The 21,221-nt window shown below is 43.1% G+C and overlaps 1 protein-coding gene across 3 annotated transcripts in view; it reads left to right on the forward strand.

Moving 5' to 3' along the window:
• The window catches only part of STX8 (syntaxin 8), a 156,129-nt gene that overhangs the window by 2,826 nt on the left and 132,082 nt on the right, over positions 1 to 21,221 (forward strand). For 2 of the 3 annotated variants that reach the window (XM_054048112.1, XM_054048111.1), the window contains exons 2-4: positions 5,183 to 5,282; positions 12,203 to 12,297; positions 15,617 to 15,727. In XM_054048112.1, the coding sequence (XP_053904087.1) occupies positions 5,190 to 5,282; positions 12,203 to 12,297; positions 15,617 to 15,727 (299 nt within the window). In that variant the 5' untranslated portion in view covers positions 5,183 to 5,189. Of the gene's footprint in view, positions 1 to 897; positions 972 to 5,182; positions 5,283 to 12,202; positions 12,298 to 15,616; positions 15,728 to 21,221 lie in introns of those variants that run through there. The other variant, XM_054048113.1, reaches the window with a different exon arrangement.

Below are 21,221 nucleotides of genomic sequence, written 5' to 3' on the forward strand. Positions count from 1 at the left end.
TGGAGTACTGTGTCCAGTTCTGTCTCTCACAATTTAGGAAGGATGTTGATAAATTGGAGAGGGTTCAGAAAAGAGACATGAGAATGATTAAAGGATTAGAAAACATGCCCTATAGTGATAGACACAAGGAGCTCAGTCTAGTTAGCTTAACAAAGAGAAGGTTAAGGTGTGGCTTGATTGCAGTCTGTAAATATCTATGTGGGGAACAAATATTTAATAATGGGCTCTTCAGTGTAGCAGAGAAAAGTCTAACATGATCCATTGGCTGGAATTTGAAGCTAGACATTTTTAAATAAGGTTTACATTTTCGACAGAGAGTGTAATTAATCATTTGAACAATTTACCGAGGGTTGTGGTGTATTCTAGTCTTGATTTAAAAATGGTCAGTTACAGAGAATTTTTTCTAAAATATATGCCGTAGGAATTATTTTGGAAGGGACCTCAGGAGGTCATCTAGTCCAACCCTCTGCTCAAAGCAGGACCAATCCCTAACTAAATCCCCAAATGGCCCCCTCAAGGATTGAGCTGAAAACCCTGGGTTTAACAGGCCAATGCTCAAACCACTGAGCTATCCCTCCCACCAGCGTCTAATGATCATAGCCTTGGAATCTATGAATCTGTTAATGAAAATTAGTAGATTTTTGGCATCATATTTAATATTGTGTGCTTCTTATAATTGTGCTGTAGGTACATGGCTATCACTTAGTTTACTTTTGCTTTTTTGGCACCCAGATTGCATCTATTTAGTCTCGTCTATTGGATTAGTCTTAAACTATTGATCAGTTACTTTTTATAAACTGAGTATATTTAGATCAGCATGCAAATATATTGGTATTACTAAACTTTATTATTGAACTTCTAGATATAAGGGAACTGTGATGGGGTTCCTGGGGTGCAGCCTGGTCTCACCAACCTGGGGTATCCCTCTCACGCTGTGATGCTGTTGTTAAGCCACACCAAACCTCTGGCAGGTACTGCACTTACACAGACATCCATAGGCAGGGACACGTGAATGCTTTGCCAGCAACTCAATAACCAGTAATAGAGAGGCTCCAGCCAATTCCCCTCAGCTCTCCAGCCTTGCACCCCAAACTGTAGCGTCTTGCCCTGGTCAGAAGCCTGACCAGTGTAAGTTCATTACCGAGTCCACCCATCCATCAATATGGAGAGGACACACACCAGCCTTCGTAAACTGAGCTGAGATTTCCCAAGCACTTCAACCAAAACACACTGTTTTAGGTAAAATATAAAACAGATTTATTAAGTACAGAAAGATAGATTTTAAGTGAATATAAGTAACTAGCGTACAGATCAAAGTTGATTACTTAAGAAATAAAAATTATTTCGCAGTCTGAGTCTACAAACTAAACAGGATTTGAATCAAGCAGTGTCTCACCCTGACAGATGGTACAAGCAGGTTACAGATTCTCAGATCCTGGGACTCTTTTTCCAGTCTGGGACCATCCTTCCCCGTTCAAAGTCTTTGTCTTCCAGATGTTTGTTGAGGGTGGGGTGGGGTGGGGAGAGAGGTCCAGTGATGATGTCACTTCTCCTCTTTTATAGTTTCTTCTAGCTTGCTGGAAAGATCTATGCTTGTCACACGGGGGTCCGCCCCCATTGGCCAAGCATTCTCCATTGTCTGTGTTCTCTCTGAGAAGTCTTCTGGGATGGCCTCTGGGAAAGTTGGATTCCCTTTAATGGGCCATCACCACGTCTGGCTACTCCTTTGTTGTACCTGGAAGGCTGGTTGTGAGTGTTCCCAACTTCACAATGTATTTCAGTAACACACTCATAGCAACATGTCATAACTTCCCATACAATGATAACATATACAATCCAACAGGATATTTATGTTCAACAGCATTATATTAATTAATGTTCAATAGATCAAGACTTTTAAAATGATACTTCAAAAGGCATACTTTGTACAAAACATATAATTATATGACAAAGGGAAATATGGGGATTCCAGGGTGCCACTCTCAGGTACAGAGTGTCACAGGTGCGTCTGTGTGCTGTTTTATTTATTTATTTATTTATTCTTTTAAATAAAAAGATTTAAATAGAAACACTTAAAAGATTTAGTTTATGGAAAAATACAGTTGTTGACATATTATTCAAACAATTCCTTCAGCTTACAGCTCCTTATGCACAAAAAGAAGCCTGTGAAGTTCTGCACTACAGAATTTTTATGGCAAAATATTTATTTTATTCTGTTTCTCTTTGTTTCCTGGGGAATCTAGGCAGTTGTACAGTAGAGGGTGTCAGCTTCTTAGGCAGTAGGATATTGAGAGTGATGGACTCACCCTTTCCTCTTTTTACATTTAAAAGGAATGATAATGCTTGTCACTTATAGCAACTTTTAGACATAGATCTCAAAACACATTACAAAAGTGAGAAAATATCACTATCCCCAGTTTATAGATGGGGAAACTGAGGCACAGAGTGTAAGTATCCTGGCCAGTAGAACACAATGAGTGAATGGCAGGGCTCAGGGTAGTCCAATGTCCTATTCACTGGAGCCAATTTCTGGCCTTCGTTGTACCACAAAACCTACTGAAGTCAGTGTGGTTGCAAGGGGCGATGGAGGACTGAATTTTGCTTGCTTTATTTTAAGGTACTTCTATTTTCTAGCAGCAAAGAGATTTGGTGGAATGGAAGGATGGCCTTGAGGCTAAAGCACAAGACTGTGAGTCTAGTCTTCTAAGTTTTGCCATGGATTTAGCGTGTGACTTTGGGCATATTCCTTCAGCCTTGTGCTGCTTTATTTCATAGGTTCATAGAATTCAGGGTAGAAGGGACCAGAGCCATAACAAGGAATTTTTGCGCCCAAGGCAAGGGCCGGTTCCAGGCTCTTCGGCGGCAATTTGGCGGTGGGTCCCTCTCGGAGGGAAGGACCCGCTGCCGAATTGCTGCTGAAGAATGAATGAAGCGGCGGCAGCAATTCGGCGGCAGATCCTGTAAAGCTGCCGCTGAAGCACCGCCGATCGTGGCTTTTTTTTTTTTCTCCGCCCCGCTTGGGTGGTAGAGCTGCGCCCCTCCTCTTTGCACGCCCGAGGCAAGTGCCTCACTTGTCTCACCCTTGTTACGGCACTGGAAGGGACCACTAGGTCATCTAGTCACATCACTTGGGGTATGGTAGGCCATTAAAATTTACCTAGCTACCTCTGTGTTGAGCCCAATAATTTGTATCCTTATGTACAGTAAGACAAGGGATACTTCATAGGTGGGAACAGGGGAGGTTTTGAAGCTAAATTCATGAATGTTTTCGTAGTACTCAGAGATCCTTGAATGAAAAGTGCAATACATGTGCAAAGTTTTAATATTAGTGATGGGCAGGAAAGAAATGCTGTATATTATGAATTAGACTTTTGAAGTAAATTAGCTAATTACAGAGTTGCTTTGGGTACTTTCCAATCATGATTAACCTTTTGCGGCCGGGCCTTCCCTCTTTACTTCTTTTTCAAGTTATGGCATGGAGCCCCCTTCATTTCATTATGCGATAATTGCCACACCTAAGATGCATCTTAGCTTGAAGGAATGAGGATGCATATGTAAAAATTCTTAATGGTCCCCTTCCCTCTGGGACCATCCATAACCTTTTTTTGTTTGTTTGCTTGTTTTGTTTTTAAATAGCCCTGACTCAGTGTATTGCTGTGTTTTCCTCTTCGCTCTTCTGATTTAACATTAATTGGAGTGAGTCACAGTAATAACTAACTTAGCTTATTAGCACTGTGTCATGGCAGGAATCGGTGACTCGTACCATAAGGCTATTGGTCGGTGTATAATTTACTTTGCATTATATTTCTATAACTGTATCTTTGGGCTGTTTATCTGCCTCAACAATGCAAATCAGCACTGTAAATATCAAACAAAATAACTAGCTGGTGGCTATCATTGACTTTCTTCTGTGTCAGCACTGGGTGTCATTAATGATTGGAGGAAAGTGTGAAGGCTTTTTGCACCTGGTGAAACGAGGGTGTCCGCAAAGTTCACAGTGGGAGTCCCCCCTTATCTTTATAGAAGAAGTCTCCAAGGGTATGGCCGCACTGCAGCTGGGATTGTGCTTCCCTGTGTGGGTGGACAGATGTGTGCTAGTGTGCTAAAATCATGTGGCTGTGGTGGAACAGGCAGTAGCTAGGGCAAGCCACTCAAATATGTACCAAGGTGGTTGAGTGTGATTGTACTTGGATGGCTAGCCTGAGCTGCTGCAGCCACAGTACTAATTTTAGTGCAGTAGCTGGAGCAGAGCTAGCATGGGTCTGTCTACCGGTCATGGGAAACACGCTCCCAGCCACAGGCGCTGACTCTGTGGGTGCTCTGGAGCTCAAGCACCCATGGAAAAAAATAGGGGGTACTCAGCACCCACCAGCCACAGTGCTTCCGGCCCTGGGGCTAGCTGCTGATCAGCTGTTTGGCTGGCGGGAGGCGCTTGCGGGAGGCGGAGAGGAGTGAGCAGTAGGCTCGCAGGAGGGGCCTTGGGAAGAGGCAGAGTGGGGGAGGGGTGGAGCAGGGGTGGGAAGAGGCAGAACGAGGGTGGGGGCTTGTGGGAGCGGGAGCAGCAGGGGCAGGGCCTCAGGGCGTAACGGGGGAGGAGCACCCACAAGGGGGAGAAAAAGTGAGTGCCTGTGCCTGCAGTGTTAGACTTATCCTTAGAAAACACTGACGCTGTATGAGATGCACCTTCTTGATCCATGGCTCACCCAGTGCTTGCACCTATTCCCTCTCTATAAAATTTCCATGTTAATGAAAGAGGCTTCAGTCTGCTTTGTTTTATGTAAATTAGGTGTAGGCCTTATTCTCCTCACTAGCTACCACTGTGGCCCTTGGTTGAACAAAGTTCTCATGTCCCAGTGATTAGCCAACTTCAAATTACTGAATCTGTATAGAACAGCATCCTGACATTGTTCATTTAAATCCCTTGTTGAGACTTTAATATTCACTGATTCAGAGCTTTCATATCATCACTGTGATGGGTGCATTAGAAATCCCTGGGGAGATAGGTGTTCAGTGTCACTGAAATGTGTTGTTTGCTTTTAGTAATTTGATGAACTAACTCTCTGAGGCTTGTGGCAGACTCTCTAGACACTTGATTAACGGAGAAGAGACTAAAACCAAGCTCCTTGGCACAGAGATGACTGGGGAGAATTTTCTTAACTGTCTGAAATCTTTCTGTTAATAGGTTGTCGATGTTCGATTCCACCTGTCACATTGCGCAAGAGATTGCTGAAAAAATCCAGGAACGTAATCAATGTCAAAGAAATGGTGAAAATTCAACAAAGGTACCATACCTTCATGAAAGATCTAATGTTTGTAAACATCCCTTTTAACTTAGGTTTTGTATTTAATTATAACACACTCTAATACAATGGTAAAGTTGAGAAGCATTCAGGAAACTCCAAATTTAGGTTTCTATGATGGAGCCTCCGTTTCTTGTTGTCTTCAAATCAAGACTGGATATCTTTCTGTAAGAGATGTTTTAAAGAAACTCACATTATTTGACTTAATGCCGGGATAACTAGGTGAAAGTCTCTTGCCTGGAGATTGGACTAGACCTAATGGTCCCTTCTGACTTTAAAATCTATTAATCTAATGCAACATTTCATGCCCTGTGTGGTTTTTTCATGCTATGTTGTTAACGTACGGTACGTTTACTAAGGTTTACATAAGGAAAACAGGAACAGAGCTTTTGAATAAACTAACTTTTTGAATGTCCTGAAATTCTATGCTTGACTTCTCCAACTTCAGCCTTTTGGTGAATGCTAGTTTTCTTGCACTTAATGCCTCTGGTTTATTTTACAAAAGTAAGAACTGAGAAGTTCTTAGTGGTGCATATCCAATATTTTGAACTGCTCTAGGTTGTCAGTCAAGAGAGATCTACTACACATTAAGAACCCCACACACCTCCACCCTCAACTCTTGGATAAGGGTACCAGAAAAACTGAATAGCACACTTAATAATAGCACACTTGCCAGCTTCCTGAATTTGAAGTATAGAGCAGATTTTCAGGCTTGGGTTGTTTCTTCCTCATTTGGGCCTATAAACAGCCAAATATGACGTTTCTAGATTCAGTCATTTTTGTGCAAGTCCAAAAATATCAGAAGAGCAGAGTTTGAAATGTTTGACATGAATGAAAAGGAGAGACTCCAGTGCTTAACCTGTTACTGTTCGATCCTCCACTTTCGCATTAATTCAGGAGGAAAATCGTAGGCTACTCTCTTTAGAGTTAAACTTAAAATCATAGGCCCAATCCTGCAAAGACATATACACATGCCTAGCTTTACGTACTCTGACTTCCCCCTTGACTCTGTAAAATTGAGCATAGGTATATCTGCATATATTTATTTATTATGCACATCTCATAGAGGTGGAAGGGACCCTGAAAGGTCATCGAGTCCAGCTCCCTGCCTTCACTAGCAGGACCAAGTACTGATTTTGCCCCAGATCCCTAAGTGGCCCCTTAAGGATTGAACTCACAACCCTGGGTTTAGCAGGCCAATGCTCAAACCACTAAACTATCCCTCCCCACTGAATAAATATTTACAGGATTGGGCCTTATATTGTTAATGTATTTTGCATGGATGAAAAATACTGAATTGACTATTCTGGAGACTTCTTGTCCCCTATCTCCACAACAGGTCCGGAACTGTGGTGTAAACCTGCCTGCAAATGTCTTATCTGGGATTTGAGCTACCTCCTCTCATGAGAGACTAGATTAGCCTGTATGCTTGTCCTGACCGTGGCGCCTCTGCAAAGACTGCCAGCAGGGTTGTTAGTTGTACTGGTGTATTTGTTGAGGATGCTCGTTCAGAAACTGACTCCATCAACTAAATTTTTTTGTCCTTCTCATAATCATCAGAAAGCAACAACATCTGGTCACTATTATAGTGGGCCAGATTCAGACCACTGACCTAGGCTTGGTTTAAACTGAAAAGTTACATTGGCTTAGCTACATCCATCAGACGTGTGAAAAAACTGCATCCCGACCAAGTTAGCTATGCTAACACAACTCTCAGGCCAGGTCTGCACTCCACCCCTTTCCCCAAGGCCCCACCCCTGCCCCACCTCTTTCTGCCTCCTGCTCACTGTAGCCCCTGTCGCTCGCTCACTCTCCCCCACCCTCACTCACTCTCACCAGGCCGCAGCGGGTAGGAGGGGGCATGGGGCGCGGGCTCTGGGAGGGAGTTTGGGTGCGTGAGGGGGTTGCGGGCTCTGGGAGGGAGTCTGTGTGTGGGTGGCTCTGGCCAGGTAGTGCTTACCTCAGATGGCTCCCGAAAGCAACTGGCACATTCCTCTGGCAGTGGCTCCTAGGCAGGGGAGAGGGGGAGCAAAGGCAGCTCCCATTGGCTGCAGTTCCTGGCCAATAGGAGCAGCAGAGTCGGCGCTCGGGGTGGGGGTAGCGCACGCAGATCCCCTGTCCCCCTCCCCTCGGGGGCCGCAGGGACGTGCCAGCCGCTTCCGGGTACCGGCACGGAGCCACGGCAGGTAGGGAGCCTGCCTTAGCCCCGCTGCACCGCTGGACTTTTAGCACTTAAAGTCTCTGAGTTTGGCTTCAGTAGCCTCTGGGAGATAGAGGGAGGGGGAGGAGTTGATCAGTGGGCCTGCAGATCCCTTGGAATACCCTCGGGGACCCCCAGGAGTCTGCGGAGCCCAATTTGAGAAAAGCTGGTATAGACTGTCACAATTGACCTAACTCCCTGTGTGTACTGGAAATGCAATGTTAGCGCTTTATAGAAATAAGAGACTTTTACCAAAATAGCTGCTTTTTACCATGTTCTATTATAATTTGAAAACAGAAGAACAGCCATACTGGTCAGACCAATGGTTCATCTAACCCAGTATCCTGTCTTCTGACAGTGGCCAATATCAGGTGCCCCAGAGGGAGAAAACAGAACAGGTAATCATCAAGTGACCCATCCCCTGTCGCCCATTCCCAAAGCACAGTCACTTGGCCTCCTGGCTGATTGGGGGAGGGGGAGAAATAACCCCCAAACAAAAATCTCTCATGAAATAAGAACAAAGAATCTTAGGCTGCGGCTACACTACAGCTTAAATCAATATAATTTATGTTGCTCTGGGGTGTGAATAAACCACCCCACCAAGCGACATAAGTTACACCGACCTAAGCACTGGTGTGGACAGCACTATGTCCACGGGAGAGTTCTCCCGTCTCTCGCTCTCTGCCACTCGCTGGGGTGAATTAACTAAGTCGACGGGACAGCTCTCTCCTGTTGGCTTAGGCTCTCTCTGAATTGGTGCAGCTGCACTGCTGTAAGCTCTCTAGTGTAAGCTGCTGAAGAACTGTTCAGTCACTGCTGGCGCATTCCCCTGGGGCCAGTGCAGCATTGTGCCTGCAGTCTGTCCTGCAGTGCTTTGGCTTCCCCCACTTCCCAGTCTTCACAACTTCACTGTTCTTCACCTTCATTTCCATAAACTCTCAGCAATCTTATCCCAGTTCTACCTGAAAGTGGCTCTGGACTGTGACCCGTGCCCAAGCAACTAACAGGATAATGTCAGAACAATCCTTGCTGAGTTTTTATGCAGCTTTTTCTTAAATGAGTTGTTACAATAAATAGACCCCTAAGACATGTCAAAACCCCATCTCAGCTGTCACTCATGAGGGACAGACCTCTTTTTAGATACTAATTTATCCCCTTAGCCTGGTGCTCTCATTGAATTGTTTCTTGGTCAATATTAATAATTGTAATGAAATGAATCCCATTTAGTGTTTTCTGTTGTCTCTCTCTCCTTTTGTTAGTCATTAGCCTGGTTCACATTGGGCTTAGACGTTCATTACCTGTCGCATCCTTGTGCATTTAGTTTCCATAGTTTTGCGCACAGTTACTCTTTTCTAGCAACAGTGCTAACTGAATTGTGCTAGAGATTTCTTCCTAGATCCATCTTAACATTGTTCTAAACAAGATTGTAGAATTTTCATCCCTGTCCCTTAGAGAAACTACCAGAACCCGGCTAGTTACAACTGTGTTGCAAGGTAGCATGGTTTTTAAATCCAGTGTGGACAGTATTGTTTTTCCACGTTTAAGCCTTGGTAGATCAAGTTATGTCTTAACTGCAAACAGAGCAGAAGAGCTACATGTATGCTTCGGATTGAATTGAGAACTAGACCCCAGTGTATTCAAGTGTTTGAAATCACAATTGCCATTAACTGTCCCCTTTGTAGTCAGTCTCAGCAAAGAGGTTCTCAGTTTCTTAATTTGCGAGGGTACTTAAGCATGTGCCTAACTCTAAGCGTGTGCTTTGTCCCATTGAAGTCAGTAAGATTATTCTCAAGTTTAGGATTATTCATGTGTTTAAGCACCCTCCTGAATCCTGGTCTAAATGAAGTAGGGAGATTGATTTTTGGCCTCTGCCCCTAGTGGTGGTTCTCTAGGTCAGTGGGTCTCAACCTACTGACCATTGTGGGCCACATATGAAGCTCTCAGTGTCATATGGGCTGCATCCACAGAATAGATCTTCTACCTGTGTGGCCCTGAGGATGTCAGATGGGCTGCAGCTGTGTGCTGATTGGGCCGTGGGTTGAGAACCATTGTTCTAGGTCCTGGCTGAGGTATATTATTTGCTAGAGACCAAGGTAGGATGGAGAGGGAAGCATGAGTATGAAGTTCACACTACTGCCTGCCCTTGTAGCTGTCCTGAACATAGTCTGGCAGGACTCTCAAACAGAACCAAGCAATTGCAAAAAATAAATTTGCTATAATGATTTTTTCCCCCAAATTGCAGAAGTGTTTAAATTGTGCAGCCACATTCACTCCCGAAATGCAGGCAAAGCAAAAACTTACTTGTTTAGTTCATCAGTATTTATACAGGCTGAAATTCTCTGACTTGCATCATCTCATTCACTGTGATGTACGGCTTTAAAAAAAAAAAGGGGGGGGGGCTGCATCAGTGTTGTCTAATGGCTCTCTTGTATTGTAAGCTTTTTAGCTTATGTATTATGAAAACATTACACACTCGATTAAAATGATTCTGTGAAGAAATTTTTCCATGTTTTGTGTTTTAATGGAGTAAAAGGAATTTGCTCTCAGAACAGTTAAAGACAAGTATTGGCAGTGTTTGATTCTACTATACACAAACTTCCAGCAATGAAATATTTGTTATGATAACAAGAACTCACGTTGAGAAACACATGGCTGATCACTCATACTTGCTGTGCCTAGTAAATGTTTTAATAGAGATGTCTTTGTATGGTATTTGCTTTGAAGGGAAGCTGTCAACAAGATCCTGGTTTTTATGGTGTTTTGCCCCCAGTGTGACAAAAAACAAAAATGCTGTGTTTATAATTGAATAAAAATGGAGTATAAAAGCTAAGGTTAAAAAAGGCTGTAGGGTGAGGCTTTCACAAATGTTCAAGCTTGGGTTAACTCTAGTCATGCTGAAGTCAACAGTCAAACTTCCATTGCTTTCAATGGGAGCCAAGTGAGGCCCACATGGAATCTTACCTTGGGGGGGAAATCCCTCTTGATGGATGGTGCTGATTAATTACCTTGCATTATACTGACATGTAATTCTTCCCAGTTCCTGTACTCTGGCTAGCTAGGCTGGATAAGGCTAATTCAGCGTTTCCCAGAGAGGAAGGTGCAGTAAATGTATCCGTGATAATGAGAAGGCCTTTCACAACACCTGGCAGGGTTGTGGGGGCTTGCAATTGTGTTTATTGTCCTGAAGGGTCACTTTTCAGCTTTGAAAAGTGGGGGAAATGTTGCTTAAATGACTGCCTGGCTGTTTTTCAGTGGCACAATATTTATGCATATCTCTCCTCTGGCTACTTGCCCTCTGAACTGGCTAATCACATGCTCACAGCAGATATGGCTGCCTCAACATCTGACCCACTCTACCATCTTCATATCTGGTAGGGGTACAAGTCTTATAGGGGTTTCAGGCTCCTGAGGCAAATTTTCAGTGAGGCACTTCTGGAAACTCCACCAATCACCTCCGTGCTGATATCAAGTACACTACGTTACAAGAATTACCAGTAATGGGGAAGTGGAGGTTGGACACTTAACTTCCTCTTTTGCCTGACAAAATGCCTCTCAATCTTCCTCAAGGGGAATAAACAGTCATTCTGGGGCTATCGAGAACACTGGGGCTGGCTACCAAGGGGTAGAAATTGATGTGGCCTAGTTTGCCATGAATGGGGAATTCAGAGGGAAGTGTCCATTTGAGTGTAGGCATGAGGGGAAAAGCAACCTGTCCCGCTCCCTGTTTACTCCATAATGCATGTATCCCAGCCTTATTTCTGCTTTCTCTTTGCGTGATCACCCATAGTACAGTCATTGCCTTGCAAACAAGAGGCACCTGCAATTGCATGCAAGCCTCTACCTTGGGTGATTACCAACTTTGTTTCAATTATGTGCACTTTTCCTATAGTTAGCCGAATCAAAGCGAACAATATTCAGGACAAGCGGAGGAAAAATGTAGACTTTTCTACAGAATAAAGGTAAACAAGGTGAGAGAACTACAAGGTAGCCAGAATATTGGAGTACTGTTATTAGTTTGCCTGGAGGAGAATAATTTTTTTTACTATGTTTACAGTAGAAAAAGATAAGTCTAAGAACCTCATGCAAACAACAGGAATACAAATTATTACAGTCAATAGTCCGGAGAGGCCAGGAGTCAAGGATGAGCAAAGATAGTAAACAAGTGTCTGGCGGTAAAACTATATAGAAATGAAATTACAGGTCTGGAAATTATAAGAGAACCAGTGGAAGGAATCTCTGAACCTCTGACAGTAACCTTCACTAAAACACAGGAGCCAGGAGATCTCTGCCTACAGAAAAAGGGAGCATCCATATTTCCCTTACGAAGTAGAATAAAGAAGCAGGAAATTAACTGGACAACCGCAAAATATGTGCAAAATGTTCCAGCCCATAGGGGAATTAATTCGTGAGGATTTGAAAGAAAGATCTCATAATTAGCATGAGTACATTAAAAAACTGGTTGCAAAACCAATGTTAACATCTAATTGTTTTATAAAAAATCCCAAACAGCACCGCTTGTGTACAGCTGAGCTTCTGTGTTCTCAGCGCAGGCTTTTCTCGATGTCAGATGGAATCCTGCCATGTGGTGTACAGTGGGGTTTGTGGGGTTCTGCCCTGGATCATTTGAATATGGATGTTTGTATGGCTACACTGTAATCTGGTAAAAAAAACCCCAACAACTTTTTTTCTTTTTTTCTTTCAGCTTAATGTGACAATCCGATCATTGTTGCAGAATCTCAAGGTAAAGATCGACCAGCTGAAGGACTTATTGCTTCGAGCTATATCAACACGTCAGATGTATCCATATAAACAGTATCTTGCTGTTCTTTCTGGTATCGTAGGAGTGGGTGGAAAAACAGGCTCTTTTGAGAAGGAAGCTGGAGTTAGTCACCTCCCTCCCCTCAACTCCAGGAGGCCCCAATTACTAAAATGTTGCCTGCAATCTTGATTTCTATTTCAGGGACGCTGCACTCACTTTTTAATGTTGTAGTGACTGTGCTGGAACAACTCCAGTGTGTGACAGACTGTAACACTGGCAGCTCTGATGCTCTTTGTTTGAGACCTAATTGGCCTGTGTATTTTCTTACGCTCCTTGCAATTCAATTTACAAAGAAGTTGCAGGTTCCTGTCCTCGCGGTGCTATCCCACAGCCATGTATGAAACCAGTGTCCAAATTTGGAGCTCCTGCCACACCCAGGTATGGTGGGAAGTAAGGCTGCTGTGCAGCGGGCATGGCTATCTGCATAAGGGGAGCTCAGCAGCAGCCCTGATCGAGTACAGCGCTGTTAATGTGAAGGAAATGTTTCTCTGCCCTTCTGGATGGAAGAATTGGATAGTCGTAGAAGACATGCTAGGAATGTGTAACTTTTTCCTCATTCACCAGTGCTCTGGATTTCATGTCCTGACGTAGTCTCTCCTCCACACAGCTGGAAAAGCCATGTGTAAGAGGGGCAAGCCCAACAGCATTCGTATGGGTCTGAAAATCTCCTGTACCAGTACAGGTGACCCAAAATGGAGACATATAGCCAAATTCATCCCAGTGTGACTCCACTCACTTTAATGGGGTACAGTAGGGGGTGAATTGGCTCTGTCTTTATATAGTGGGTCACTTGCTTACTTCCATTAAACTGCTACAACCAATTGTATATTCATTTTCAAAAATGAGTAGTGATTTTCAGTGCCCAATTTGAGGCATCTTCAGTGGCCTGATGTTCAGAAAGTGCTGAACACCAAGGGTATGTCTACACTACCCGCAGTATTGGCGGGCAGCGATCGATCCAGTGGGGATCAATTTATCTGGTCTAGTCTAGTCTAGACACGATAAATCGACCCCTGAGCACTCTCCTGTCGACTCCTGTACTCGAGAGGCACAGGCAGAGTCGACGGGGGAGCGGCAGGAGCGACTCACTGCGGTGAAGACACCACAGTAAGTCGATCTAAGTACATCGACTTCAGCTACATTATTCACATAGCTGAAGTTGTGTAACTTAGATCGATCCCCCTGCAGTGTAGACCAGGGCCAAGAATCTGAAAACCAGACCCGTTCAAGGTGCCTCATAGTGGGCACCCAGAATCACTAATCACTTTTGAAAATGTAGGCCCCTTTGTTTAATTAGGATTTTTATTTCTAGCTCTTAGAAACTCTCTTTTTGATCTAAGGGCAGATGTTAGAATCTTGCTGGGAACAAGTGCATCCCAGCTGGTGACACTCTGCCCTATAAGGGAAGGTTTCGGGTTTTTAAATTATTATTTGTATTATTGTGGTGCCTCGGAGTTCTAGTTGAGGACTTGGGATCCCATTGTGCTAGGTGTTGTGCGAGCACAGAGCACAAAGACCGTGGCAGCCCCAAAGAGCTACTACAATCCAAGTATAAGACAAACAACAACGAATGTGCTCATCTGTCGCAGGATGAGATACGAGTATCGACCCCAGAAGAAGAAAGATTTGAAATTGACAAGTACCTTTAAACTTTCTGGAACATTCTCTTAACATCATACAAAAGTCTAGGACATTTTGGAGTCCTACTAAGCTGTTTGCTGCAATGTCAGTGAGATTCACAGGTTGGTTGTACATTGTGTTAAAAACATGTTTTATATTTGTTACCTTTACACATCATTGGCTTCTCCTTGCTCTTCAGTGGGGAGGTGGGGGTGGGGGGTGTTAGTGCCAGATTGTCCTTCTGTACATTTTTCCATAAAAAAAAAAAAAAATTGGGTACCTCTATGGTGTCCTCTCTGAGTCTCCTCTCTAACCCACATGTGCCTATGGAAATATATTCAGTGGCCATTTGAAGGCCTCTTACTTGCAAGCTGCCTTATGGTAACATTGAAAGTAAGCCTTTGGTGTGCTGAACCCTTGTATCCACGTTTGAATCGGGGGCGGAGGGTTTGAAATGGTTGTTTAGCCGCAACAAGCCAGTAGCTTTTGTTGTAATGATGAACTTTGAGCATGTTACACTGAATGCAGGGTACAGTTATACTTTCATTTGAGAATATTACCTTGGAACAGATAAATGGCACTGCTATGTAAGAAAGCAAACATAAGTCATTGTGGCTATGCACCTGCTCAAATTACAACTCAAGGAAGAGCGGTAATCACTTTTAAAATGGGCATCACTGAGTTTATTAAAAATAATAAAAATCGAACAAGGGCAGCACTCCAAGAACTCTAGTCATTCAGTGGCTGAGTGAATTGGGTCATTTTCTTCAAAAGCAACAAGCCCTACTTCAGTTGCTACTGGGGAGTGCTAGTGAGATAACTTTGCAAATGGAAAGAAATCCTTTAAATAACCTCTTGGTAACTTGTTGACCACATAGTGAGCTGGGCGAGGGCTTCTCACCTGGTCTGTATCATCACCACGCAAAATAGTTAACATACTAAGAGCCATGCTGAATCCAACAGAGCTATCCAGTTTGCTGGTGGTGATTTTTGTAGTAGCACTTAAAATGTGTTGTATACTAGACAGACATATAGGAAGACTCAGTCCTTGTCCTGTCAAGCTTCCAATCTACGTGTCTTACCATCATATGCTAACAAAATTGTAGAAAAAGTAATTTGCTTAGTGATTGTTAAAGACCACTAATATGCAGAATGCCTAAGAATGATGATATGGGTTATTTTGGAGTTCACTGCTCTTAATTATTACGTTAATTCAATGCAAAAAAAAAAATTCTTCCCAAATCTCCTCATTAGTTTGTTTTCTGGATCACATTCTCAAGACAAATCAGGATTTCTTCTTTCTTTAAGGTGTTGTAAATCACAGAAATAGGGTTCTGCTAGACGCCTTTCAGTGAAGGGTGGTGGTGTCCCCGTGTTGTAAATTAGAGTTCAAGGTGTGAAGAAAATGCGATAATAATTTATGCCCTTTGTCTTAAGAGCCATGTAGCCTGAATCTCTGATGAATGAATAATATTATAAATCTTTGTCAAGTGAAGAAGAGTGGGCTTTTAGGGTTATGTCTACTTTACGCTATTGCTTTTTGAAAATTCTCATTTCCTGACTGGCTTTGATATTGTAGTAATAGGTGACTTCTGAGAGTGACGCTTTTAACACTGGAAATACAAGTTTTAAATATGCTTTTGTTTCTGTGACTGGCCCTTAACCAAATGCCCTTAGAACACAATTGGAGGGAGACAGAAGGCAAAACTTAGTGGATGACCTTCTCACGCGACAGAGACAACTTCAAGCATCCTATAAGAATGATGGCACCGAACCAGATGTGATAAGGTACGATATTGCAATTTTAAAGGAGCAGTGTGATGGTATGTGTTTTGAACGTGTCTCTAAAGCAGCACTCTAAATGCTTCTCTTGATCATATTTTTATTTACATGTAGAAAACTTCATATCTAAAGAAATAAAACTGAAAACATGTGCCTTTATTATCTACATGGCTACAACTACACTGCATATATTTATTATCTTGTATCTGTTTAATAGTAACCACCTTGATGTGTAGGGAGGCCAGAGGGAATAAAAGGTAATTGTCTTTAAGGCAGAGATGGGTTCTATTTGTTTGGCCTAATTCCAGTATGGTTATTGCATTCATTCTTCCTAAATTTCCCTGAAGTTTCAGTTGGATCTCCTGTCCTTCACAATAGTTTAGAAGAGAGGTAGAGTTGCGTGCTGTTAAACAGTTGCAGAGGTCGCTGCATTTCTTTGGTCAATGACATGATCCTAGTACATAATCTGGATTTCAGTTTAAATTGGTAAAATTCTTTGAAATGCTTTGTAATGAAAGGTCTCTTTTATATTGCATTCTGTTTGTTTAAAATAATGCCCATCACAGCTGTTTGGGCACATATACCTACAGAAGCAATAAAAAGCTAAACAAATGTTAACTGAAAATAAACCTTTCGCATGAGAATATCAATACATTTGTGAGATGAAGATGTAATTTCCTCCACCATCCGGGCTGCAAGGAGTCTCAAACCTCTGACTGCAAGTTGCTGACCTCTTAAATACACTGAATTCACTGTCTCTGCACATTGTGTCTGTAGAGACAAACTTGCCAATTTGCAGGTTTGGTTTTGTACATACATGTCAAGCCTGATCCAAAAGCTTCCTACTCCTTGTGCTGACTCTTGAGGTTTGCATGCTAGTTTCATGGCATGACAGTACTTCCTCATTTTGAAACCCTGTGTGCGTTGGGGGAATTGCCCTGAAGGTGTGACCCCCCCCTTTTTAAGGAAGAGCTGTAATAGCTTGTCTTCATTGAGCACGTGCGTAGAGCCTCTGCAGGACTATTTTTTTAATCCCGCTCCCATCCCACTCCCACCCCCTCCGGCATTGTTAATTTTTATCCCGCCCCTGCTGTTCTGGCAGTGGGCCCTGTGGGACCCCAGTCCCACTGCAGGGCTCTCTACATGTGTGTATGTGCTCGAAGGCAGGAGTCATTGTAAAAACAGATGTCAGCTTAAAAATCACACTTCTGAATAAATGTATTGTCACCTGCTGCTGTTAAACATAACCTGTGCTCACTGAAGCTGAAAGATTAGAGACCACCACCTTCTTGGGCTTGTTTACTTTGTGCATTTGAGAGCCCTTCTTGTTGATAGTTTCACTGATGGCCAGTTTCTGGTGCTATCTCAGCAGTAGCATTAGGAGCTCATAGTCTCATGCACTGCTCCAAAGGGGCACATTTTGCCCCAACCCCTGGAAGAAGCTTATCAGCAGTAACTCAGCAACAGAGCTGCTGCTGTTCCTGAGCTAGGGACCAGGAGGATGTATCTGTCCTCTGTCTACGGGTGCCAGCATGTGGCTAGGGATCATCAGGAGTCTGCTGGGTGAGTGGGTGTGTCTGGGGAGCCCCCTTTACTCCCTAGACCAGGGGATTTCAACCTTCCTCCCCCTCCCCCCCCATTTGCAGGCCCCTAAAAATTTTCAAATGGAGGTGCAGACCCCTTTGGAAATTTAACCTGTGGTCCACGGACCCCTGCCATAGACATCTTAGGCTACATCTACACTACGGGGGGGGGGTCGATTTAAGATACGCAAATAGCATAGCTGAATTCGACGTATCGCAGCCGACTTACCCCGCTGTGAGGACGGCGGCAAAATCGACCTCTGCGGCTTCCCGTCGACGGCGCTTACTCCCACCTCCGCTGGTGGAGTAAGAGCGTCGATTCGGGGATCGATTGTCGCATCCCGTCGGGATGCGATAAATCGATCCCCGAGAAGTCGATTTCTACCCGCCGATTCAGGCGGGTAGTGTAGACCTAGCCTTAGACTGGAAACTGACTGAACAGAATTCAACTAGAAATGTCACACGTGGTCCGCATGGCATTTGACGCAATGTGAAAAAGGGCGCTAACCTGTGGGCTTCTCTGGTAATGACAGCACTTCCGGGTTTTGACCTGTAGGTGGGGCATTCACATACTTTTGATCAGAAAAACAGAATGCCTTTCTGGGATCGGAAACTTTAGTTTCATAGTCACCTTTTGCGCTTCTCTTGGACATAGTCTGTGGACCCCAGGTTGTAAACCACTGCCTTAGACTTGTATGGGCAGGATAGCAATGGATGCCTGGTGGTGAGGGGGCGCTACTAGATGAATGTGTTACTAGAGGAATCAGAGTGTGACGTGCCTTTTATTGCACCAGAACCTAGGAATATAGACCTGAGCTGGGCCCGAATAATAATAATAATTAATAATTAATGGAGATATCCCATCTCCTAGAACTGGAAGAACCTTGAAAGGTCATCAAGTCCAGCCCCCTGCCTTCACTAGCAGGACCAAGTACTGATTTTGCCCCCGATCCCTAAGTGGCCCACACAACCCTGGGTTTAGCAGGCCAATGCTCAAACCACTGAGCTATCCCTCCCCCCAATGAATTATGGTTTTCAGTTGTTTGGGTGTTAGGCCCAAACACAGGTGACTCTTAGAAGTTACAGATCCTCTGCACCACAAGGTGCAGCATGTCCCAGCTTATCAGTTTTATCTCAAACCACTGCTCTTGGAACCCACACAGCACTTGAGTGCTTATAATAAAATAAAAGTAAGTGTATTTAGGGAAGAACAAAGATTTAACTAGAAATGAGAGAAAGTGATGGAAGCAACTGATTGTAATACAAAATGGAATGATAAAAAGTGAACTTGGCCGTACACTTACCAATAGTTACCTTTTCTATCTAATAATTTAGCTTTCTCCCCAAAGTTCAGTCCTTTGTGGAGGTGGCTGGTTTCACAAGAATGAGGATCTAAAAGTCACTGAAAGCCTCCTGATCCTTAAGGGGTTTCCTCAGTGAAGGGATCCAGAGTGTCCTTCCCTATGCTGTTATACTGAAAAAGTCTTTTGTTATATTTGTAGCCCGAGTGATCTCCTTCCTGCTGAAACCATCCTTTCCACCTCCACATGGTTTTGATCATTTGCAGTTGTCAATGGAAAACCATTGAAGACTGTTCTGGGATGTGGCAAGATAGACTATTCATAGATTCCAAGGCCAGAAGGGACCATTGTGATCATCTAGTCTGACCTCTTGTATAGCACAGGCCAGAGAACTGTCCCCAAATACTGCCTAGAGCAGAGCTTTTAGAAAAACATTCGTTCGTCATTTAAAAATTCAGTGATGGAGACTCCACTCACATCCCTGAGTCAGTTGTTCCAATGGTTAATTACTGTCTCTGTTAAAAATGTACACTTTATTTCCAGTCTGAATTTGTCTAACTTCAACTTCCAGCCATTGCATAGTGTTAGACCTTTCTCTACTAGATTGAAGAGCTCACTATCAAATATTTGTTCCCCATACAGATACTTAGACACAAGGAGCTCAATCTATTTAGCTTAACAAAGAGATGGTTAAGAGGTGACTTGATTACAGTCTATCACTGTAAGGACTATTTTCTATTACTTTAATCATTCTTGTGGCTCTTCTTTGAACCTTCTCCAATTTATCAACATCCCTCTTGAATTGTGGACACCAGAACTGGACCCAGGATTCCAGCAGTGCCAAATACAGAGATAAAATAACATCTCAAATAGGAGTAGAGAGTCCCATGTTTATGCATCCTAGGATTGCATTAGCTCCCCACGTGATGCTGTGGTGAAAAGAGCTCATATTTGGCTGATTATATAAGCTTGCATTACCTGGCCAGCTGAGTAGGGAGAGGTGACAACTCTCTCTTGCTTGAATGGATTATCACCGAAACATGGTATGCCTGGTGACTATTTTTTACTCCAAGTCCATAAAGATTACTTTAGATATATGTACATTATTCCTTAAATATTATATGTACATACATCTCACAGAGATTGAATCTTGTCAAGATATGAGCTTTCTATGGATACCTTATGTGTTACTCTGTGGGTAAATATGCCGTAAGAGGTGTTTGGTGTAGAGAGTTTGTCAGGTCTGTGGTGAGAATTGTTTGCAAAGAACGGAGCCATGGAGCCTCTGTGTCACAGTTATATAAGCTTGTTTAAAAAGAAATGATTGTTTAGTAGTTAGAAAGAAATATAGCAAAATAAAATAAGAGGAAAACCTTGATGAAAGGGGTCCAGCCATTAATCTTGACTGGGCCAGAATCTGGGCTTCTGCCCTTAACTGCCTCATCTGGCTTTAGATAAAGTCCAGTATCCAGCAGTGACATCACTTGTTTATTATAGTGTATAAAAAGACAAGCTTTTAGGGGGTTGTTTGTCAGAGATTTTCCTTACTCTCCCATCATGACGTGGAAGGGGTATCTTCCAAGATCAGATTGTAACTATGCTTATAACTATATTGTTGCTAGTATATAAAGTATATGTTTATATGCTTGTATTTTGGATGTAAACAACCACCAAGTGGCCTTTGGACTAATAAAGAAATACTTGTATGGAAAATGAGTTGTGGTAAACCTTAGTAAAATTATTTCCAAAACAGAGGCACATTGCATCCTACAGTGCTGCAGCCTGCTAAGTTCAATAAGCTGTTCCTGTTCTCTTTTGTTCGCTAACATGGTGTTTTGAAACAGTTAAAATTAAATATTGTCAATACTGCATCGATTGCAGATAGTAAAACGGTGGACTTGTGTCTAATCCATTAATTGTGTTATGGACTCAGACTTGTCCAGAGTCTGGATTTTACATTTAGAGCCGAGTTAACTGGAACATGTAAAATCGCAAGTATGCAAAGGTTTCCCTACGGACTGAGTATCCGAGAAGACTCCTGTGCATTGCTTGTTCTAGTCGGTACATAAATTAACCTGAGCTGCTGAAATGTGGTCTTTGAAAAATAAGAAAACACTCCACTCATTTAGGACAGTATTTGGTGTGCTGCTGCTGCAGAGGGTAAGGAAATTCTAGAACATATCCCTAGAGCTGCACTGACATCAGTGTTGCTGATGCACAAAAAAGGAAATAAACAAAATTCCATGTTAATTTCAAGGTCCTTTAGATATTCTGGGTGTGACAGCTATGGCAATTTCCTGCAATATCTTCAGGAGATCTCACTGTATTATGTTTAGGTTCTTTGTGGGCCAGGGATTGTGTGTAATTCCACTGGGGAGGCTAATCACAGCTTCTCTGGGAGCTAATAACAGCGGGGTGTGATTAGGAGAATTGTAGCACTACCTGGAGAAGTTGTAGTTCAAACTGGATTTTCCAAAGACGGACAGACAAACTGACTCGGGGCCTGCTTTCTGATCCAGCAAACGGATAGGACCTTCTGTCAAAGGGAGGTCCCTAGTGCTTAGGGAAAGGTTGGAAGGGCTGACACTTAGGAGAGCCCAAGGCTGGAGTGGGGGT

Source organism: Malaclemys terrapin, chromosome 13, assembly GCF_027887155.1.
Source record: "Malaclemys terrapin pileata isolate rMalTer1 chromosome 13, rMalTer1.hap1, whole genome shotgun sequence".
In the NCBI taxonomy this organism is placed as follows: domain Eukaryota; kingdom Metazoa; phylum Chordata; order Testudines; family Emydidae; genus Malaclemys; species Malaclemys terrapin.